We start from the raw sequence: 25,116 nt of genomic DNA, 5'->3' as shown, positions 1-25,116 counted from the left end.
AATATCAAAGACAAAACTTGAATTAATATCAAAGAAAACACAATATTGCATAAATATATAAATTTAAAGTTAAAGTTAAAAATAAAGTCAAAGTTAAACTTAAATTTAAAAAGTGTAAGTTGAATTAATATTAAAGACAAAACTTGAATTAATACCAAAGAAAACACAATATTGCATAAATATATAAATTTAAAGTTAAAGTTAAAGTGAATGTTAAAGTTAAAGTGAAAGTTAAAGTTAAAAATAAAGTTAAAGTTAAAGTTAAAAAGTGTAAGTTGAATTAATATCAAAGACAAAAATACGCTTCCCAAGGCAGTCGGTTCTATGTACCGGAGCGACTCGGGATTTTTTCCGACCAAGGACTGTCATTTCAGTGTGACCCCATTTAATTTGTTTCGTCCCTCCCACAAATTGTCATCCTCCCAGCAGCTCCTTGCAGCAGGACTGCTACATATTCTCTTACTCCGGGAAGGTATCGAACCCAATCCGGGTCCGTCTCCTGACCCCGGTCCTGAGAAATGGTTTTGCTGCATTTGCCAGAAAAGAATCTTTTTAGGACGGTCATACTCTGTTCAGTGTGTCTCGTGCAAGGGATGGTTGCATCGGACAGGTTGTTCTGGGCTTGATCCCAAAACCCGACGTCCACGTAACTTTTACAAATCTTTTGTGGCTCCTTGCTGCTCACGCCCAAGGGCGTCCCGTAGTCTACGCCTAAGCGTATCCCCACTACCTTCCAGCAGCTTCGCTGCTCAGCAAGCCACAACAAGTACCCGCTGCTGCTCGCGCCCCACGGCGCCAACAACTCAAACAGCTGATACCACTCATAACTACTACCTTCGTAGTAGAGCTGGTAGCAATGCTGAGCATCAGCCCCTGCCCCCGTCTTCTTCTCCACCCCTCTTTTCTGGCAGCAATCGTGCAGGTCAGGGAAACAGACTCTTAGTCCCTGCCTCCGTTTGCACCGTCTGCCAGCACAGAATATATAGGTTTGCGACATCCGCTCAATGCAGCTCCTGCCTTGGGTGGTGCCACTTTCCTAGATGTTCTGGTCTCCGCGACGGCAACCCCTCGACGGTTTTCATCGCGCCATGTTGCCAGGTCGCAAACCCAAATCATCCGGGTACCCCAATGCTTGCCCAAGGGCGCCCAGTCCCAAGGCCACAACAGCAATTGCGTCCTGGCCTTCCACAACCTAGGCGTAGTCACCCCTCACTTACCCCTAGACTGGCGGCGTCACCCCTCATGCACTTCAGAATTCTGCAGTTCAACTGTAATGGACTAACTGGGAAGATTACGGAGATAGTCGATTTCATGAAGCGGCACAACATCCGCATTGCTGCGATTCAAGAGACTAAACTCACAGCAAGATCTGCATTGCAGACCTGCTCTGGTTATAATGTCCACAGGAAAGACCGCGAGAGCGGAAATGGAGGCGGCCTCGCGTTTATTATACACCACTCTGTGCAATATCATATATTTGATCCTGGCATCGACCGCAGTGACAATGTCTTAGAACGTCAAGGCCTATCTGTCCGGTCAGGCGATGCAAATCTAGAAATCATCAACATCTACATCCCTCCTGTCACCTGTTGCCCCAGTGGATAGCGCCCTAATATCGAGGCCTTACTCACTGGCAACAATCGCATTATCTTAGGCGATTTCAATGCCCATCACGACCTATGGCATTCAAACTTGCGGGCGGACAGTAGGGGTGAGATGTTGGCGGATCAAATAGACGAAACGACGTTCTGCACAATAAACGGAGACGCCCCCACACGTATGGTAGGAAGCTGTCATAGCTCGCCAGATATCTCAATCGTGAGCGCAGAACTTGTAAACTGCGTCAACTGGCAGCCGATGGTAACATTGGCATCCGACCACCTGCCCATACTTATTTCGTTCGAGCGTACCGCCGACTTCATCGTCACCGCAAAACGCACTTTCATAAACTTCAAAAAAGGAAAGTGGGAAGAATATAAATCTGCAACAGACAGCAGCTTTGCTGCCCTCCATATCCCGACTGATGCCCGCCAAGGGGAGCGTGCCTTCCGTAAGGTCATTGAATCCGCCTCGGCACATTTCATTCCCGCCGGGAGAATTCCCGAAATCCGGCCCCACTTCCCGGCGGAGGCCGCGAGCTTAGCGAGGAAACGCGACCTTATAAGACAGCTTGATCCAGGCGACCCCCAAATAAGGGATATAAACCAACGCATCAGATTGCTTGTGGACGAACACAAGCGGGCGAAATGGGAAGAGCACCTAAGAGGTTGTAACCTCTCTACCGGTGTAGGTAAACTTTGGTCCACCGTAAAGTCCCTATCGAATCCGACTAAGCACAAAGACAAAGTTTCCATCGCCTTTGGCGATAAGGTGCTGTCGGATGCGAAAAAATGCGCGAGCGCTTTCTGCCGACAATATATAATGCATCCTACGGTCGACAAAGATAGACGGAGAGCCAATAGACGTGCACATAAACACAAACTCAGCGCGTCACCAATTACCATCACCGCTAGAGAGGTTGAGGACGCCATTGGTCGCGCTAAACCACCCAAAGCAGTGGACCGCAAATTATCTGGGTGGTCGGCAGGCATCGGTGCAATTCAGAAACGAAACATCAAAACAAAGGAGAATTAAACAAGGGGTGCCACAGGGTGGTGTCCTATCCCCGCTTTTGTTTAATTTCTACATATCTAAGCTGCCTTCACCACCGGAAGGAGTCACTATCGTTTCCTACGCCGATGACTGCACAATAATGGCCACAGGCCCAGGCCCAAAGATCGATGAGCTATGCAATAAAATAAACGGCTATCTCCCTGATCTCTCCAGTTTTTTCGCCTCGCGAAACCTGTCATTGTCACCTACTAAATCTTCCGCGACCTTATTTACAACATGGACGCCCCAAATGTCGACCATATTGAACATCCACGTCGATGGCACTACGCTACCGACTGTCCTACACCCCAAAATCTTGGGTGTGACGTTTGATCAGGATCTACATTTTGGTGCGCACGCAACCGCAATTGTTCCAAGAATTCAGAGCCGTAATAAAATCCTCAAATCCCTTGCTGGCAGTACCTGGGGAAAAGACAAAGAAACGCTCTTGACCACATACAAAGCAATTAGCCAGCCGATTACGTGCTACGCGTCACCCATATGGTCGCCAAGCCTAAAAACCACCCACTGGAAGAAACTACAGGCCTGCCAAAATACTGCTCTCAGAATCGCCACGGGCTGTTTTCTTATGTCCCCAGAACACCATCTGCATAATGAGGCGAGAATACTCCCCATCAGGGAGAGAAATGAGATGCTGACCAAACAGTTTATGTTGAATACCCAGAAACCTGGGCATCCCAACAGACATCTGATTGACGAACCAGCACCGCCTAGGGGCCTAAGGAGTCATCTCCGTAAGCATTTTGAGGAAATACGGCACCTGAGAACCCAGCCGTATGAAGCGGAAAAACACAAGCAGGTCCTTGGTGAACTCCATAGACAGGCGTCGGACCTTTATGTCGGGAATTGCCCGGTGAATCCAGTACTTGAAGAAAAATATCCAGAACTCGCAGAAGAGGAACGCATACTCCCCAGGGAAACGCGTGTCACTCTTGCTCAACTTCGTTCTGGATACTGTAACAGGTTAAACTCTTACCTATCCAGAATCAACCCCGACATACAAAATGTATGCCCTGCTTGCAATGTGTCCCCACATGACACCAACCATCTCTTTAATTGTAATGTGGAACCAACGCCTCTAACACCCCTTTCCTTATGGTCCACCCCTGTTGAAACGGCAAGTTTCCTTGGACTCCCGTTAGAGGATATTGATGACAATTTGTGATCGGTCGCGGCTATTAGGTGGGGCGAGCATTGCTACAACAACAACAACAACAAAAATTGAATTAATATCAAAGAAAACACAATGTTGCATAAATATATAAATTTAAAGTTAAAGTGAAAGTTAAAGTTAAAAATAAAGTTAAAGTTAAAAAGTGTAAGTTGAATTAATATCAAAGACAAAACTTGAATTAATATCAAAAAAAAACACAATATTGCATAAATATATAAATTTAAAGTTAAAGTTAAAAATAAAGTTAAAGTTAAAGTTAAAAAGTGTAAGTTGAATTAATATCAAAGACACAACTTGAATTAATATCAAAGAAAACACAATATTGCATACATATATATATATTAAAGTTAAAGTTAAAAATAAATTCAAAGTTAAAGTTAAATTTAAAAAGTGTAAATTGAATTAATATCAAAGACAAAACTTGAATTAATATCAAAGAAAACACAATATTGCATAAATATATAAATTTAAAGTTAAAGTTAAAGTGAATGTTAAAGTTAAAGTGAAAGTTAAAGTTAAAGTTAAAAATAAAGTTAAAGTTAAAGTTAAAAAGTGTAAGTTGAATTAATATCAAAGACACAACTTGAATTAATATCAAAGAAAACACAATGTTCCATAAATATATAAATTTAAAGTTAAAGTTAAAGTTAAAAATAAAGTTAAAGTTAAAAAGTGTAAGTTGAATTAATATCAAAGACAAAACTTGAATTAATATAAAAAAAAAACACAATATTGCATAAATATATAAATTTAAAGTTAAAGTTAAAAATAAAGTTAAAGTTAAAGTTAAAAAGTGTAAGTTGAATTAATATCAAAGACACAACTTGAATTAATATCAAAGAAAACACAATATTGCATACATATATATATATTAAAGTTAAAGTTAAAAATAAATTCAAAGTTAAAGTTAAATTTAAAAAGTGTAAATTGAATTAATATCAAAGACAAAACTTGAATTAATATCAAAGAAAACACAATATTGCATAAATATATAAATTTAAAGTTAAAGTTAAAGTGAATGTTAAAGTTAAAGTGAAAGTTAAAGTTAAAGTTAAAAATAAAGTTAAAGTTAAAGTTAAAAAGTGTAAGTTGAATTAATATCAAAGACAAAACTTGAATTAATATCAAAGAAAACACAATGTTGCATAAATATATAAATTTAAAGTAAAAGTTAAAGTTAAAAATAAAGTTAAAGTTAAAAAGTGTAAGTTGAATTAATATCAAAGAAAACACAATGTTGCATAAATATATAAATTTAAAGTTAGAATGTTAAAGTTAAAAAGTGTAAGTTGAATTAATGTCAAAGACAAAACTTGAATTAATATCAAAGAAAACACAATGTTGCATAAATATATAAATTTAAAGTTAGAATGTTAAAGCTAAAGTGAAAGTTAAAGTTAAAGTTAAAAAGTGTAAGTTGAATTAATATCAAAGACAAAACTTGAATTAATATCAAAGAAAACACAATGTTGCATAAATATATAAATTTAAAGTTAAAGTTAAAAATAAAGTTAAAGTTAAAGTTAAATTTAAAAAGTGTAAGTTGAATTAATATCAAAGACAAAACTTGAATTAATATCAAAGAAAACACAATATTGCATAAATATATAAATTTAAAGTTAAAGTTAAAAATAAAGTCAAAGTTAAAGTTAAATTTAAAAAGTGTAAGTTGAATTAATATCAAAGACAAAACTTGAATTATTATCAAAGAAAACACAATATTGCATAAATATATAAATTTAAAGTTAAAGTTAAAGTTAATTTTTAAGGTGAAGAGAAAGTTAAAGTTAAAGTTAAAAAGTGTAAGTTGAATTAATATCAAAGACAAAAATTGAATTAATATCAAAGAAAACACAATGTTGCATAAATATATAAATTTAAAGTTAAAGTGAAAGTTAAAGATAAAAATAAAGTTAAAGTTAAAAAGTGTAAGTTGAATTAATATCAAAGACACAACTTGAATTAATATCAAAAAAAACACAATGTTGCATAAATATATAAATTTAAAGTTAAAGTTAAAGTGAAAGTTAAAGTTAAAAATAAAGTTAAAGTTAAAAAGTGTAAGTTGAATTAATATCAAAGACACAACTTGAATTAATATCAAAGAAAACACAATGCTGCATAAATATATAAATTTTAAGTTAAAGTGAAAGTTAAAGTTAAAAATAAAGTTAGAGTTAAAAATACCCAGAATCCTGGGCATCCCAACAGACATCTGATTGTCGAACCAGCACCGCCTAGGGGCCTAAGGAGTCATCTCCGTAAGCATTTTGAGGAAATACGGCACCTGAGAACCCAGCCGTATGAAGCGGAAAAACACAAGCAGGTCCTTGGTGAACTCCATAGACAGGCGTCGGACCTTTATGTCGGGAATTGCCCGGTGAATCCAGTACTTGAAGAAAAATATCCAGAACTCGCAGAAGAGGAACGCATACTCCCCAGGGAAACGCGTGTCACTCTTGCTCAACTTCGTTCTGGATACTGTAACAGGTTAAACTCTTACCTATCCAGAATCAACCCCGACATACAAAATGTATGCCCTGCTTGCAATGTGTCCCCACATGACACCAACCATCTCTTTAATTGTAATGTGGAACCAACGCCTCTAACACCCCTTTCCTTATGGTCCACCCCTGTTGAAACGGCAAGTTTCCTTGGACTCCCGTTAGAGGATATTGATGACAATTTGTGATCGGTCGCGGCTATTAGGTGGGGCGAGCATTGCTACAACAACAACAACAACAAAAATTGAATTAATATCAAAGAAAACACAATGTTGCATAAATATATAAATTTAAAGTTAAAGTGAAAGTTAAAGTTAAAAATAAAGTTAAAGTTAAAAATTGTAAGTTGAATTAATATCAAAGACACAACTTGAATTAATATCAAAGAAAACACAATGTTGCATAAATATACAAATTTAAAGTTAAAGTTAATGTAAATGTTAAAGTTAAAGTGAAAGTTAAAGTTAAAAATAAAGTTAAAGTTAAAAAGTGTAAGTTGAATTAATATCAAAGACACAACTTGAATTAATATCAAAGAAAACACAATGTTGCATAAATATATAAATTTAAAGTTAAAGTGAATTTTAAGTTAAAGTGAAAGTTAAAGTTAAAAATAAAGTTAAAGTTAAAAAGTGTAAGTTGAATTAATATCAAGGACACAACTTGAATTAATATCAAAGAAAACACAATGTTGCATAAATATATAAATTTAAAGTTAAAGTTAAAAATAAAGTTAAAGTTAAAGTTAAAAAGTGTAAGTTGAATTAATATCAAAGACAAAACTTGAATTAATATCAAAGAAAACACAATATTGCATAAATATATAAATTTAAAGTTAAAGTTAAAGTTAAAAATAAAGTTAAAGTTAAAAAGTGTAAGTTGAATTAATATCAAAGACAAAACTTGAATTAATATCAAAGAAAACACAATGTTGCATAAATATATAAATTTAAAGTTAAAGTTAAAAATAAAGTTAAAGTTAAAGTTAAATTTAAAAAGTGTAAGTTGAATTAATATCAAAGACAAAACTTGAATTAATATCAAAGAAAACACAATATTGCGTATATAAATTTAGAGTTAAAGTTAAAAATAAAGTCAAAGTTAAAGTTAAATTTAAAAAGTGTAAGTTGAATTAATATCAAAGACAAAACTTGAATTAATATCAAAGAAAACACAATATTGCATAAATATATAAATTTAAAGTCAAAGTTAAAGTGAAAGTTAAAGTTAAAAATAAAGTTAAAGTTAAAAAGTGTAAGTTGAATTAATATCAAAGACAAAACTTGAATTAATATCAAAGAAAACACAATGTTGCATAAATATATAAATTTAAAGTTAAAGTTAAAGTGAAAGTTAAAGTTAAAAATAAAGTTAAAGTTAAAAAGTGTAAGTTGAATTAATATCAAAGACACAACTTGAATTAATATCAAAGAAAACACAATGTTGCATAAATATATAAATTTAAAGTTAAAGTTAATGTGAATGTTAAAGTTAAAGTGAAAGTTAAAGTTAAAGTTAAAAATAAAGTTAAAGTTAAAAAGTGTAAGTTGAATTAATATCAAAGACAAAACTTGAATTAATATCAAAGAAAACAAAATGTTCCATAAATATATAAATTTAAAGTTAAAGTTAAAGTGAATGTTAAAGTTAAAGTGAAAGTTAAATTTAAAAATAAAGTTAAAGTTAAAAAGTGTAAGTTGAATTAATATCAAAGACACAACTTGAATTAATATCAAAGAAAACAGAATGTTGCATAAATATATAAATTAAAAGTTAAAGTTAATGTGAATGTTAAATTTAAAGTTAAAGTTAAAAATAAAGTTAAAGTTAAAAAGTGTAAGTTGAATTAATATCAAAGACACAACTTGAATTAATATCAAAGAAAACACAATGTTGCATAAATATATAAATTTAAAGTTAAAGTTAAAGTTAAAAATAAAGTTAAAGTTAAAGTTAAAAAGTGTAAGTTGAATTAATATCAAAGACAAAACTTGAATTAATAACAAAAAAAAACACAATATTGCATAAATATATAAATTTAAAGTTAAAGTTAAAAATAAAGTTAAAGTTAAAGTTAAAAAGTGTAAGTTGAATTAATATCAAAGACACAACTTGAATTAATATCAAAGAAAACACAATATTACATACATATATATATATTAAAGTTAAAGTTAAAAATAAATTCAAAGTTAAAGTTAAATTTAAAAAGTGTAAGTTGAATTAATATCAAAGACAAAACTTGAATTAATATCAAAGAAAACACAATATTGCATAAATATATAAATTTAAACTTAAAGTTAAAGTGAATGTTAAAGTTAAAGTGAAAGTTAAAGTTAAAAATAAAGTTAAAGTTAAAGTTAAAAAGTGTAAGTTGAATTAATATCAAAGACAAAACTTGAATTAATATCAAAGAAAACACAATGTTGCATAAATATATAAATTTAAAGTAAAAGTTAAAGTTAAAAATAAAGTTAAAGTTAAAAAGTGTAAGTTGAATTAATATCAAAGAAAACACAATGTTGCATAAATATATAAATTTAAAGTTAGAATGTTAAAGTTAAAGTGAAAGTTAAAGTTAAAAATAAAGTTAAAGTTAAAAAGTGTAAGTTGAATTAATGTCAAAGACAAAACTTGAATTAATATCAAAGAAAACACAATGTTGCATAAATATATAAATTTAAAGTTAGAATGTTAAAGCTAAAGTGAAAGTTAAAGTTAAAGTTAAAAAGTGTAAGTTGAATTAATATCAAAGACAAAACTTGAATTAATATCAAAGAAAACACAATGTTGCATAAATATATAAATTCAAAGTTAGAATGTTAAAGTTAAAGTGAAAGTTAAAGTTAAAGTTAAAAATAAAGTTAAAGTTAAAAAGTGTAAGTTGAATTAATATCAAAGACACAACTTGAATTAATATCAAAGAAAACACAATGTTGCATAAATATATAAATTTAAAGTTAAAGTTAAAAATAAAGTTAAAGTTAACGTTAAATATAAAAAGTGTAAGTTGAATTAATATCAAAGACAAAACTTGAATTAATATCAAAGAAAACACAATATTGCATAAATATATAAATTTAAAGTTAAAGTTAAAAATAAAGTCAAAGTTAAAGTTAAATTTAAAAAGTGTAAGTTGAATTAATATCAAAGACAAAACTTGAATTATTATCAAAGAAAACACAATATTGCATAAATATATAAATTTAAAGTTAAAGTTAAAGTTAATTTTTAAGGTGAAGAGAAAGTTAAAGTTAAAGTTAAAAAGTGTAAGTTGAATTAATATCAAAGACAAAAATTGAATTAATATCAAAGAAAACACAATGTTGCATAAATATATAAATTTAAAGTTAAAGTGAAAGTTAAAGATAAAAATAAAGTTAAAGTTAAAAAGTGTAAGTTTAATTAATATCAAAGACACAACTTGAATTAATATCAAAAAAAACACAATGTTGCATAAATATATAAATTTAAAGTTAAAGTGAAAGTTAAAGTTAAAAATAAAGTTAAAGTTAAAAAGTGTAAGTTGAATTAATATCAAAGACACAACTTGAATTAATATCAAAGAAAACACAATGTTGCATAAATATATAAATTTAAAGTTAAAGTGAATTTTAAGTTAAAGTGAAAGTTAAAGTTAAAAATAAAGTTAAATTTAAAAAGTGTAAGTTGAATTAATATCAAAGACAAAACTTGAATTAATATCAAAGAAAACACAATGTTGCATAAATATATAAATTTAAAGTTAAAGTGAAAGTTAAAGATAAAAATAAAGTTAAAGTTAAAAAGTGTAAGTTGAATTAATATCAAAGACACAACTGGAATTAATATCAAAAAAAAAACACAATGTTGCATAAATATATAAATTTAAAGTTAAAGTTAATGTGAATGTTAAAGTTAAAGTGAAAGTTAAAGTTAAAAATAAAGTTAAAGTTAAAAAGTGTAAGTTGAATTAATATCAAAGACACAACTTGAATTAATATCAAAGAAAACACAATGTTGCATAAATATATAAATTTAAAGTTAAAGTGAATTTTAAGTTAAAGTGAAAGTTAAAGTTAAAAATAAAGTTAAAGTTAAAAAGTGTAAGTTGAATTAATATCAAAGACAAAACTTGAATTAAAATCAAAGAAAACACAATATTGCATAAATATATAAATTTAAAGTTAAAGTTAAAGTTAAAAAGTGTAAGTTGAATTAATATCAAAGACAAAACTTGAATTAATATCAAAGAAAACACAATATTGCATAAATATATAAATTTAAAGTTAAAGTTAAAGTGAATTTTAAAGTTGAAGTCAAAGTCAAAGTTAAAGTTAAAAATAAAGTTAAAGTTAAAAAGTGTAAGTTGAATTAATATCAAAGACAAAACTTGAATTAATATCAAAGAAAACACAATGTTGCATAAATATATAAATTTAAAGTTAAAGTTAAAGTGAAAGTTAAAGTTAAAAATAAAGTTAAAGTTAAAAAGTGTAAGTTGAATTAATATCAAAGAAACAACTTGAATTAATATCAAAGAAAACACAATGTTGCATAAATATATAAATTTAAAGTTAAAGTTAAAAATAAAGTTAAAGTTAAAGTTAAATTTAAAAAGTGTAAGTTGAATTAATATCAAAGGCAAAACTTGAATTAATATCAAAGAAAACACAATATTGCGTAAATATATAAATTTAAAGTTAAAGTTAAAAATAAAGTCAAAGTTAAAGTTAAAGTTAAAAAGTGTAAGTTGAATTAATATCAAAGACAAAACTTGAATTAATATCAAAGAAAACACAATGTTGCATAAATATATAAAGTTAAAGTTAAAGTTAAAAATAAAGTTAAAGTTATAAATGTAAGTTGAATTAATATCCAAGACAAAACTTGAATTAATATCAAAGAAAACACAATGTTGCATAAATATATAAATTTAAAGTTAAAGTTAAAGTGAATGTTAAAGTTAAAGTGAAAGTTAAAGTGAAAGTTAAAAATAAAGTTAAAGTTAAAGTTAAAAAGTGTAAGTTGAATTAATATCAAAGAAAACACAATGTTGCATAAATATATAAATTTAAAGTTAAAGTTAACATGAAAGTTAAAGTTAAAGTTAAAAAGTGTAAGTTGAATTAATATCAAAGACAAAACTTGAATTAATATCAAAGAAAACACAATGTTGCATAAATATATAAATTTAAAGTTAAAGTTAAAATGAAAGTTAAAGTTAAAGTTAAAAAGTGTAAGTTGAATTAATATCAAAGACAAAACTTGAATTAATATCAAAGAAAACACAATGTTGCATAAATATATAAATTTAAAGTTAAAGTTAAAAATAAAGTTAAAGTGAAAGTTTAAGTTAAAGTGAAAGTTAAAGTTAAAAATAAAGTTAAAGTTAAAAAGTGTAACTTGAATTAATATCAAAGACTAAACTTGAATTAATATCAAAGAAAACAAAATGTTGCATAAATATTATAATTGCACAAGTTGATAATATGCAATAGCTTTACCGCGGCAGTCCCCGAGCGCCACACGCCCTTTTTTTATTCAATTAGGAAAAAAATTTATCAGCGACTGGCCCCACAAATATTATATTTATTTCTTTTTTAACAGAAAATCCTTTTTTCGTTTATTTGACTGTTGAAACACTCAGTTTAGAATCAACAATTTGTGCGAAGTTGATTCAACAGCTATTTTACTTAATTGTTGCTTAACCATACTTCCATAGGTGGGTTCCAATAAAAATACTTTCTTATCCGGATCATCATCTTTCAATGCACTACCAACTGTCCAATTTCAAGAGCTACATGGCCAGACTACAATGACAGAAGGAGTATACGGAGTAGATTTAGAGCCGGTCATTGGGCTTTAGGTACGTATGTGGAAACGATGGAAGCTGTAAAGACGTAACTTCCAAAGTGACTGTTGAGCCCTTTCTGTTTAAATGCCCGTCTATAGCAAGAACACGGCTGAGATCCTTCGGAAGGCCAATTCTGGAAAATATAGATTATTAGGAATAGCTCAGGCTAGTTGCATTTCATTAGGCGACCTGGATCGCAGTAAATATCCCTACCTACCCAACTGTGCAGCAGATAGATCTAACTGCACATATATCTGCAAAACAGATTACATCGGCACATATGTTTTGTTTTCTTGAAAACTACGGTGAACAAATGAAATTCCTGCCATTTTAAATAAAACAATTGCTATTAAGGGTAAGTCTAATTTTTATGTACATACATATGTATGTATATGCATCACAGACATTTTATTCTCATTTCGGATTTATGTGGTACATTGCAAATTATTAAAATGTCGAATTATGTTTTGGCTACATTGAGTGTAACTAACTCGAATATAGTAGTTCAACTCTATGTGTACTTACATATATATAATATGTACATCTTTTACATTCCATCAATCCAAGTCCTTTAATACAAATCTGTCTTAAAGATAGTGTTTATTTAAAAGTTCAACGCAAATGTAATCACCGTTAGAAAAAGGTTTGATGAGTTGCAGGAATGATGTCTTAAGAGTTAAGTGCTATAATAAGATTTGAATGCAATGTATAATTAAGGCAAAGGTCTTAGAAAACTTTGTAAATTTCTTGCTGCGAAACCTTATTGTAAAGCTATTTTCGATGTAACAATGTGTGAACAAACCGTAGAGAGTCGATTCCGGTTTCGTGCTATCGTTTAGTAAAAATATTAGTAAAAATTCACCACCATTTTTGTTTCTAGTATTGTGTTAAAACATAAAGCGAAAACATAATTAACGCATATGAAATCAAAGTGATAACCAAAAGGAAGTCAAAAACTATAACGCGGAACCAGATTTGACTCCCAGCTCATGTGTACCTATTTGGGCTTGTTTTTCAACTTATGGCATGCTTGAGCAGTGCTTTTCTCAGTGGTAGCAATTTACTGTGGTGAGAAATTCCATGTATGTACCTACATATATTGAGGAAGTTCAGAAATGTGTGCATTGGACGTTGAAAACATTGCTTTAGCAAATGTAAGCTGCGGATCATCAGCAACTTTTTCATTTTTAATTTTTTCTTTCCACGTTTTGTTTTGTATTCACAGTTGCTGATTTGCTATTCAATATTGAAAAAATAAATTACGGTTTTTGATGTTGCATATTTGCAATGACTGTACAAACGCATGGCAGTGTATTTTGTTTATATATTGTAAAAAATATGCTACGCAACTTTTTGATGCTAGACCATTTGCACAAACTCCTGAACTCCCTTATTAAATACGTGAGTATAGGCCCCCGTGAAGTTAGCAACCCAAAGTGCAGCACACCAATTTTTTTCGGAGTTCTAAGTTTATTTTGAAGAGTTCTAGAGTTCCCTAGGGGGTGCGAAGAGTTCTGCAACCCTAATAGGTTTAAAAAAAATTATTTTTTGGATCCAGCACCACCCTTTTTACGCAGAAAAAAGTTCTGAACCGATTTTCTAGTAGAAAAAGGAGTGCTTTAGAGTTCCCTATAGGGTGCGAAAAGGGTTCCGCAACCCTAATGTTGCAACCGCAGACGTTTCAAAATACATCAGAATTAGAATTCAGATACTGGAACCAGAATTAATTCGGTTATAGAAGATTCTGCTTCCCTCGTAGAAACTTCGTTTGAAAATTTTGATTCAGTCTTAAAAAAATCATCCAAAAATTCGAGCTTGGATATCGAAGAGAATTCCTTGTCACAACAATTTAGAGATGTTTCAGGAGTGGAAAATAATGCCACCATTTTTGGAGACAAGCCGGATGTTTCTCTGACTGGAATTGATCGAAATCTTGTTGTAATTGACAGTCCTGATCGTGACTTTGTACAACATAAACACAACGTGCCTTTAAAAGATGTCAGTAACGTCTCGGGATTATGCAAACGAAAGCAAACGCCTTCGAATTTTGAACCAACGAAAGTATCCAAGACGTATTTAAGTGATTTCCCTGAATGGAACTGCATCACTGGAACACATTCCATTAGTATCCCAATCATGCGTAATGAATCGTCCAAGGGTTCATTGAAAGTTGGGCCAGGTCGTATTCAAATATCAAACACATGTGCGTTTGATTCGTTTTAATTATTTTTATGCAAGCGATACATATAAATGCTGAGGTCAAAACCCTCGTTCAAGAATCGAAAACTCCACTGGCTCTTCTTGCTTGTGAAATTATGAAAGATGGAAAGCTTATAAATAAATATTATATCCAATGATACCATCTGCTTTCTGGACTATTGTTTTACCAGAAGCCAAAACTGAACTCCCGCCACCTCAAAATTTACGATTGCGCTATCAATATTGGCTCTTTAACCGAGCCATTACTCCGCGATTTTACATTCTCATATTATATGACAAAAATGTGCCAATGTGGATATGAGTTTCAAAAATTGTATATTAACGTTCCTATCGATGTTGGTGAAGCAATCGGAAATGAAGAAAATCGCATCCAAAAGGCCTTAGACCATCGCCCCCAAGTCAGTCGTCTTTGCCCAACTTGTAGAGAGACTATGCACGAAACCAGAAAGTTTGGGCACACTCTTTTGTTCGATTTGTCAGAAGTGAGCATGAAAGAAGCCATCTTCATCATTAGACAAAGAACTTGTTGTTCAGAACAAAAAGTACCGACTCCTTGGAGCAGCCCATTTTATTGATGCCGGAGAGCTAGCTGTCGGCCATTACACAGCGTTTGTCTACAATGGTGCGAATTGGTACGAAATGATGATATGAAATAGAGTTGGGTCGTTTCGTTCTGAACTTCTCAACTCAACAAGTGAACTAGATCTTCGATTTCGGTTCTATTTGTTCTTTTAGTTCATTTGTTCTTTTAGTTCGTTTTATCTAATGTTATTCTTTCTCTCATCTCGTTCGCGAACATACATACGTAAATTCAAACATACATACGCAGAAATTCATCATGGTCATCTTTGTGTGTGGCACTGCTACAACAATATATATGGACTATTTATGAAAAACATGTTTTGTAAGAAACTAATTATTACATTTATTAAACTTGAAAAGTTCATATTTACAATTTGTGTCTGTACTCTTTCAATTTCCTGGATCTTCCGAAATTTGTAACTTTTTTTTTAAGTAATTATACATATATATATATTAACTTATTTATTCATAACACATTTAAATATACCTACACAAAGCATTGCTGCATACACACCCCAATCTATACTTGTTGGCTTTTTTCGCGAGGCGAGCAGCAGTGAACAAATTTGCTTGAAAAAAAAAGAACAAATGAACAAAAAGAACAACTTGTTCGTTCATCAGAAAAATAACGAAAGATTCGAATCTCTGAAATGAACGAAAAAGCACAACTCTAATATGAAACAAAAACGATCATTCGCTGACGAAAGACAAATAGTTTTTCCTAACCTTTTATTTTATGTTGAGATGTAATTAAAGTACAAGACTTGTCGCAAATTAAAATAAATAAAACAAGAAACAGTTTACATGTCATAAATTTTATATATCATTATTGGTTTGTTACTATCAAGGGAATCAAATCTGGTTCTAGTATCTGATGTATTTTGAAACGTTGCGGTTGCAACATTGGGGTTGCAGAACTCTTTTCGCATCCACTAGGGAGCTCTGGAGCACTTCTTTTTCTACTAGAAAATGTTTTCTGCGTAAAGAGGGTGCTGGACCCCAAAAATGAAAAAAAAAACTTATTAGGGTTGCAGAACTATTTTCGCACCCACTAGGGAACTCTAGAGCACTTCTTTTTCTACTAGAAAATCGGATAAAAAATTTGTTTCTGCGTAAAAAGGGTGCTGGGCCCAAAAATTAAAAAAAAAAATTATTAGGGTTGCAGAACTATTTTCGCACCCCCTAGGGAACTCTAGAGCACTTCTTTTTCTACTAGAAAATCGGTTCAGAACTTTTTTTTGCGCAAAAGGGGTGCTGGTCCCTAAAAATATATTTAAAAAAAACCCCCATTAGGGTTGCAGAACTCTTTTCGCACCCCCTAGGAAACTCTAGGACTCGTAAAAATAAACCCAGAACTCCGAAACAAATTGGTGTGCTGCACTTTGGGGCGCTAACTCCACGGGGGCTGAGTAAAGTTGACATTAGTCTAACATAACATAGACTTCACTTGACTTCAGAACTGTCACTCACGCTTCTGTTTAATGACTTTGCTGAAGCTGATGAAGCTGATTTCCAAACACTTATGTGATTTTATTTCAACAAAAAGCTGAGTTTCTATTGCGTTTCTATTGCAGTTTAATTTTTTCCTGTTTCATTACTAAACGTCAGGTCAAGTGTATGTTCGTTTCAATAGGTGTATTTCAAAAATGCAAAAAGGCGCAGTATTACTCTGCAAATCAGTTGGTGCCTATTCTACTTGAAGATTTATTTTGACAAAATAAAATTTTTTCTTACATACTTGACTATGGCGGATAAGAGAAGCTTTAATTAAATTAGAACAGACACACTTTTACAGGGTTTTTGTTGTTGTATTAACGATACACAATCCCCGAAGGCTTTAGTAACAAGCACCATTGAGGTTCTAGACCAACGATCTCGGGAACGTTTTATATGACCACATTGAACATTCTAGGCCATACCGCCCCACTCCCTAGTTGCATGAGGAACTTGGGGTCGCAACAGTTTCGCCTGGTTAATATGTGTACGATACATGCTTATTTGTAACAAGATTCGTCTCGCGTATGTGAGGTTGACAATTGAGTTGCGGAAGCTATAAATTGCGCTTGTATGTTATACAAGACAAAGCTTTAACTTAAATGTTGAAGTTCTTTTCTTACAAATTTGTGGAAATTTCTGATATCTAGAAGAAAAGGCGCTTGATTTTTATTATTTTTTTGAAACGACCCTATATGTCGTATATGAAATATAACCAAAGCTAAGTTGCAAGTCAATTTAATCAAAATTTGTGGAATGTAAAGCGCTGCAAAGAGTTCTGTATGAATCCGCCATAACACACCGTTTGTCAGCGGAGTTTGAACTATAGTTATGACTAATTTTCATTAGTAAAAATTAACTTCAAGGATTATCGCAGGTGACGGGATGAATATTTCCATGACTAAATATCCTATGAAGATTAGGTATGCGAAATCATGAGAAAGGTATAAAAATATGCTAATAATACTTATTCTAACGTGATAATTAAATACCACCGCTACCACGCGTTGGCAAACGGAACTTATTAGCAGAATGATTTTTTTGGCATGAAGTTTACATTGCAAACTTTGCCAATTTGGCGGAATGATTTTTTATTGGCTTTATAAGATGTTCACGTTATGCAATAAGCTCGGCGCAGACCATTATCAGTTGTAAGTGAAATAACAATATCCGAAGTAAATTTAGGCGTAATTAAAGCAGACATTACAGTTTAATCTAGTTTAATCTTTTCACTTTAGGCGTTGAACTAAGATTTTATGTAACGGCCAGGTTAATCTGAGCAAAAGTTGAGAAAATCGAACTAATGCTGCAATTCCATGAGCATCCTTTCAGACTCATTTTTCAGATGTTTAAATGAAATAGATGACAACAAACGATTTTAAAGTCTACTATGATTGTACAAAAGAGAGACTGCGTATGGAGTTCTCTCGCTGATGGTAGGGTAGATTCTTCCGTTCCGTTATATTTTTTAATATGTTGGTTGGGATGTCACTAACATTAAATCTCTATATATACTAGACTACATGCTATTGGTTAGCTCCGGCGATGGCAGTAACAATTTCCATTTTGATTCTCATTTTTTTGTCGGCAGGTACACGCTTCAAATCAGAGACAAGTGAAAGTAAAAACATGCGATCCTCATCGGTTGCTTCATATTCCGAACGATCACGACTCTCTATACTACTAAGTAGTTGCAATATTTTGGCTTGTAAATCATGAACTGACGGTTGTTGCTGTTTTACTGGCTCCTCCGGTAGGCTTCGGGTGCGTTTACCATTGAGCTCAATTGTACTTGCTGACTTTTCACGTTCTGCTTCCTTCTCCGTTTCCAACGATACAAGTTCGACTCCTCCGTCATAATCTGTACACAACTCAGGGGGATTAATAAATTCCCCACCCTTGAACTGTGCAACTGTGCAAAATCGAATCGAATCATCGGTTTCGACAGTAGTTTGTGATGCATTGGTATTGTTTACGACACTATCATCCTCAATAAAATTATCTTGCGGAGAGAGTGGGTAGGAATCATCGCGAATGTCCATATCGTCATATGCAAAACTATCTTGTTTAATAAACGGTTTTATATCACATTCATCTGTCAAATCAACTAAATCGTTTGAACTATCATCATTGGTGCTATTATTGTTTATGTAGCTGCTGTCTTCATCCTGTGGCTGAACATCGTTCCCCTTTGAGGTGGCATAGCTTTCCCGTAAACCCATCTCGTCAGCCAATCTGAAATTAAGAAATTTGAAAACATCATTCTTAACTTAATATTATTGCAAAAACCGGGACTTACTTCGCGCAATGCGTCGTTCTAATATGTGGTATCAAGAATTCTAATTCGGATATTATTGGGCTTCCCTTTTTACGTGAAAAATTTTCAAGTGTAACGCTCCTTTTGACTTCGCGTGAAACGGAATCGCGCAGTGTTTTCCATCGCCGGCGCACAGATGTCCCTTTAAATAAAGAAAGAGAAATTAGCCAAGGTATTTTAACAACATTGTGATTCAATTACTTAGAAAAAATTTTTTGGCGATTAAGTATAGATCATGCATCAAGTTTATGACGTTTCACAAAAAAAAAAATTTATTTGCTGTGCGAATTTTTCTTTTTACAAGAAATTTCCAAGTAAACGGAGTGAAAAACCTCAAAAGTTTAAAAAAAAGTCGCTTTTGCAACTGGCCACGGTGTTCCTACAACCAGTCGACTTTCCATGCCATGTTGGGTAAACTAATGACAGCTCCTCCTTCGAATAAGGTTTTTATTATAATTTTTTTTTTAGCTTTTCTCGCAGCCAATCATCTGGTATGAATGTTTAAAAATCGGAGATATTTGCTTTTTTGAATTTGCATTTTTCTTTTTAACTTGGTGAGAAACTGCCCAAAACGGGATCATATTGTGGCGAACATTAGCATTTCTAACATCAGTATGCTGTTAGTAAATAGCTAAATAACCAAGTATGAGATACAACTGTTCTAGAAGGCATGTTCGCGAAAAGTCTAGACCTTAGGAGATATAGGTGAAAGAGACTAGCTGCGAGCATAAAAGCAGCGCGGTGCCGGATAATCAATCAGTTTGATTTAAATACGCTATTGGTGAAGTACGCGATAATTGTAATTGTGAAGTACTAAATAAAGACCATTTTTCCATACTGAATATTGGAGTTATTGCTTCGACAGTTCAGCGATTCGAGCGTTAACAGAAGGTGCATAATAATCAGAAATTCTTAAATATCGTTATAATATCAAATAAAAAGAAAAGACCCATGTAGTAAGATCATGAGCCGCCACATTTTCTTATTTTCTGATTAACAAAATGTGTCGCTAGTTTAGTGCAATTTCTAAAAATTCCACTTCAAGAATTGTTGAAAATTTCATGGTATAAGGCCCGATTTTTCAGTAAAAGTTCAACGCAGTTTGTCAGTTAAACTACGCTTAAACTTCTTTTGCAGTTTTTCAGTCTACTTTAACTGAAGCGGCCGCCGTGTTGTGATGGTAGCGTGCTCCGCCATTTACTTATCCTGGGTTCACGCCCCGGTGAAAGCAACATCAAAATTTTAGAAACAAGCATTTTCAATTAGAAGAAAATTTGTCTAAGCGGGGTCGCCCTTTGGCAGTGTTTGGCAAGCACTCCGAACGTCTTTCTGCCATGAAAAGCTCTCAGTGAAAACTCATCTGCCTTGCAGATGCCGTTCGGAGTCGTCATATTGTAGGAAAAATCAAGAGGAGCACGACGCAAATTGGAAGAGAAGCTCGGCCTAAAATCTCTTCGGAGGTTATCGCGCCTTACATTTTAACTGAAGTTAAAGCTGAGCTGAGAGGCCAATATTTCGGAGAACTTCAGTACAAAATTAGGGAATTTTTATTTTTTTTATTAATTCTAGTTGAGCTAGAGTCTTGAAACTTAAAACACATTTCAGAGCCCGATAACAATTTAACATGAGTTAAACAAATTTTCGCTAGGTGGTTCAGAGACCGTGAAAATTTAAAAAATTTCCGGATCTTGGAAATTTCGCTTTCCAGCATTAAGTAGCTTTCCGATAACCCAGAGACCTGAAACTTTTAACGAAACTTTGTGTTCTATTAGGTCCTAATAGTTGGGATGAAAGAGTTTTCTACATGGGATGAGATATTCAGAAAGTCCACTTAGGATATATGGAATCTTCCCTCCGCTTTTTCAGTAACTTCCTGTAGATCTGGAACATGCTTCAGAACATCATGACAACGCAACACAAATTTTGACTAGTTAGTCCAGGGATAGTGCAAATTACAAAAAATCGTCCGATCTTAGAAATTTTGATTTCGAGTTTTAAGAAACTTCACGATAACATAAAGATCTTAAACTTTATACTTAGCATAGAGCCGTATTAAGTTGTAATATTTAATAAACAAAAATTTTCTAGATGAGGCAGAGATCGACATATTTAGAAAATCCATTTAGAGCATTTGGAATTATAAGATCGATTCCGCGAAAAACCTTCGGTACAGTAACCAGAATGAGGAGGAAGAAACTTCAGACAGCAGAATGAAACAAACACGTATAACTATCAAAACGGCACTAAATCGATCCTTTTCTTAAATGGCGATCTCCCCTTCCGCTGTTTCTTAACTGCGGTGTCGACTGAATTACCTTTCCATTGGCATAACATGATTTAGCCAGCGAAGCCTTTGGGTTTTTATTCGCTGCACTATCGTCACATCTGCGTAAAGCTCATACAGCAACATCGATGTCACCCAATCGAAAATTCGTTGGACGTTATTTCTACAGAGCATAGGAAAAATTGAAAATGTTACCCAAGTTTTGCCGCCGAAAGCCGCAAGGTTTCAAATTTCTGTCAGAACGAAAAGCGCGACCTGGTAACCAATGTTCAGAGAGTACTGTCCACTCTTCAGACCAAAAAAACGTATAGTAACTTTGGCATTGTACTTCATCGCTGCCAATGTGCAAAATATGAAAAAACAAAAAAAACTTCCTCAGAACGTAAAAATTTGAGGGATTTTGATTTACCCGGTTTATTCGAATGATTTGTTAACCGGGTTTTTCTTAATTTTTTGGCCGCTTTATTTTCAATCTTAAAACTCCGAATAGCGAATAACCCGGTTTTTTGTCTTCGGTTAACGGATTTTTCACAGAATTTATAAAGGCCTTCGAAAGTTTATCAAAATAAGGCAACATGTAAGCTAATACCATAGTCATGTGGCAGCATTTTGAATACTTTTATAATAATAAACGATTGGCATTCATAGTAATATATATTTCAAGGTATTGTGGCCAATTAATGGTGACTTATAACCGTAAAACCATAACCAGATAAAACAGCTGATCCAACCTACCTTATGGAAATCAATGTAATCGATTAATGATGCCATACCATAACGCTAACGCCATAACCAAAGAGGAAAAATATAATAAGAGACGTCACTCGTTACTTTGCACAATGTTATTCGTTAGGGTAACCGCAGGTTTTTTTTTGGCAAGATGTACATAAATGTCTTCTATACATTTCGTGGGGTATGTGTTTATTTTTCCAACTTTATTAAATTAATTAATTAATTCTCTTTCCAAAAATAACATTTGCATAAGGTGCCTACACAGCATGGATAAATGCGAGACAATTAAAAATGGCCCTCACATAAAACATTAGATACCAATTTTTTTGATTTCCAGCGGGTTACTCGCCACTCGTAGCAGACTGGTGGCTCTTATTTATTTATCCTCTTTGACCATACCATAGCCAACCAATTGGTTTTTGGTTGCTCGCCATATCCATAACCTAAAAATGCTTCGAGTTGGTGAATTTAATAACTTTTTGTAGATTTTATTCATTGTTTTGGATACGTTATGAATAACAGACTTATTTTTTGTGAAATATGTTTGTAATTTTTTGCGTTTTCTTAATTTTTATGAAATTTTCACGATTTTTAAATTACGGCACCATTAATCGATCACATTGGAGATGGTTATGGATATTGGTATGATTACGACTATGGCGTTAGGGTTAAGGAAGTTTAATTAGCCCTTAATATCGAGTTTTATTGGATCGTCGGTTAAAGTATCAGAAGTGTTTTTCTTACCAAAAATGCCTAGTGAAAAACTAAATTCGTATACTGCGTCACGTACACCTTGTAGAGGTGAATCCGCCCCTTTGCGCAATCAAGGTGGAATGTCCCCCAGCTAGCTCAGGGCGAGAGGTCGGGGCCCTTAACCCTTGTCCACCTTGATGCGGGGCGGATGTCACAATCATCATTATACTTACATCCGTGCACCTCCCTCGCAGAAAGCCCACCCTACCTTGAACCGCTCGAGTTTCTGCCTGGCAGCGAGTCTCTTTTTCTTCTGCTCCAAATGACCCCACTCACTTACCCTTACGTCATCCTTCCCCACCCCACCGATTAAACTTTAGCAGACCATTTCAATTTCTTTTGCTATTTCAACTCAACATTTTTATTAAAATATCTTATTCTATACAAAAAATTCAATAAAAAAACGTTTTATGAAAAAAATTTAAGATTTCTAACTTATTCCCATAAGAGACTATAGGTACGAATCAAACCTTTTTTTTATGAATTGTTGACCAACATATCACTTATACAAAAAAAGGGGACACAATTCTCAAAAAAAAATCACTTGCAACCAGAAAAAAGATTATATATTAATACATTATGTACAAAAATCATATTTGGGCATGAGAGCGTTTCTCATAACAAAAAAAAAATGGTAATGTTTCAACAAAAAAAACATATATGTGAGAATTCACAAACGAAAATTGTATATAAAAGGCTTACATATATCCCTTACAAATAATTCGAAATTTAAACAAACGAAAATATATAAATGTATAATAATTTTGCGTAAATCTCATTACTCTAATCAAATGTACATCGGTTTATGAACAAAAAAGAACTGCAAATTATTTTCTCAGGCCTTTCTGCCACCAAAGTTAGGCCAAACTTTTATGCGCTCAATAGGAGCGAAATACGAATTAGATTCAATACCTTAATGCCTACCTAACAGAGCTCTATTATGGAGGTTAAGAGAAATTGGTGTGAGCTGAGTTCTTCCAGCTATTGCAAAAGAAAACGGAAGTATGAATTTATTTAATTTTAGCCATTTGGCCCTTTTTGGTCACTGAACAGCACTTTACACAGTTAACTTCGACTTTATTTAAATTTGAACAAACGCGATTTGGACACAAAAAAAACTAAATTTAGCCTACCCTCATACCTATATTAACTCTATGATCTATGAGACCTTTTTGGTATTTTAATTTTCCAGCTCTTGATTTTGGATGCATTCACCACTCCGGATTGCAGTCTTCGCTAATTATATTAGTAATAAATATCCTTTATAGCATCATTGAAATTGTAAATGTCGGTGAAAATTTATGGAATTGACCTATCCCTGGCGCCATACAGAAGCATTTGGGCATTAGTGGTGATACTCCTACCGGAGGAATGAAGGAGTTTTATTAGCGCGAATTTAAATAGATTTGAGGATTTCACGCCAATTTGGCGTTCACGCTCCTCAAGCATTTCATATATCCTTGTTATGTCCAATATTGGGCCTTAGGGTGGATATAGAAAAAAGAAATTTATCCCAAAAAAAAATAAAAATGAATTTACAACAAAAATTTATCATGGAGATTATTTCATACAAATTACAAAATTTGGAGTGGGGATTTACACACCCTGAAATCCGGGCCTGCATACGCATTATGCCAGAGCCGGATTCCTATAGAAGATTGGTGACCGAAGTCGAAGTGGATGGTACGCGAACCCCAAATGGCGCGAAAGCCCCTATATGCACATAAAAAAAAAGCGATAGTACTATAACAATCACCAGATCCTGGATATTCCACATTCTTTATGCTCGCCGAAGGCTCCTGCCTAAATTTAAAGTTTTTAGTCGCCCGAACGCGCGATTAGTTTTTGGCTTTTTGCCTTTTTTATGGGTTTCTTACTTTTGTTTTATTTTTATAACAAAAAAACAGCACTTTACTTCTTTTTTTACAACCTAGAACGTGTTTAAACTTTTCGCGCACAGGGATTGGATTATCGGTTTAAAATTAATTTTTTAATACTTAAAAAATTTTTTAAGCGGGCGGCGCGCTACAGCTTGTGTGCTGATATCATTGTAAATTTTACCAAGTAGCGCAACTAACAGCTGATCGCACATTCACACGCACAGTTCTCGACTCAGTTTCAAAAAAAAACTTTAGATTATTTAATTCAAATTTTAAAGTGAGATAATCCTTACAAATTTATGTATACAGAATATATATGGCGTTTTTGTTGTTATTAAAACAATAGTTTTATTTATATTAAAATTTTATAATTTTTTTTTTAACTTTGAAAAATCTCCGAACACCATTCCTTCATTATATGACATTCGACTGCCTAGTCCACTGCCTTCCACTCTATTCGCAACATAACCTCTACTTAAGCTTCCAAACTATATAGTAAACAATGGCTGCTATATTCAATAACTATACTCTTTCTCTACAGTTATCCCATCTTATATAGCCGGTATCCATAAGGGACACCGTTTTCATGTGCCGTTTTCTCTCGTCATCCTCAAACCAACCGCAACCATTATCGTCCTATATCCATCCTTTTCCGATTTTCCCCACACCA

General features: G+C 32.9%; 2 protein-coding genes across 3 annotated transcripts in view; one reads left to right on the top strand and one right to left on the bottom strand.

The window, feature by feature from the left end:
* Positions 1–25,116, top strand: part of LOC137249875 (uncharacterized) — a 369,478-nt gene that overhangs the window by 324,576 nt on the left and 19,786 nt on the right. The gene's annotated exons all lie outside the window — the stretch shown is intronic.
* Positions 17,661–25,116, bottom strand: part of LOC137249873 (uncharacterized) — a 94,058-nt gene continuing 86,602 nt past the window's right edge. Inside the window, exons 2-3 of the mRNA XM_067781864.1 lie at positions 18,780–18,939; positions 17,661–18,715 (exon numbers count right to left, since the gene is read on the bottom strand). Coding sequence (XP_067637965.1) covers positions 18,007–18,715; positions 18,780–18,939 — 869 coding nt within the window. The 3' untranslated portion in view covers positions 17,661–18,006. The remainder of the gene's footprint in view (positions 18,716–18,779; positions 18,940–25,116) is intronic.

Source organism: Eurosta solidaginis, chromosome 4, assembly GCF_040869045.1.
Source record: "Eurosta solidaginis isolate ZX-2024a chromosome 4, ASM4086904v1, whole genome shotgun sequence".
Classification (NCBI taxonomy): domain Eukaryota; kingdom Metazoa; phylum Arthropoda; class Insecta; order Diptera; family Tephritidae; genus Eurosta; species Eurosta solidaginis.
Note: the sequence above shows the minus strand (reverse complement) of the source record. Positions and strands in the feature narration are given on the sequence as shown.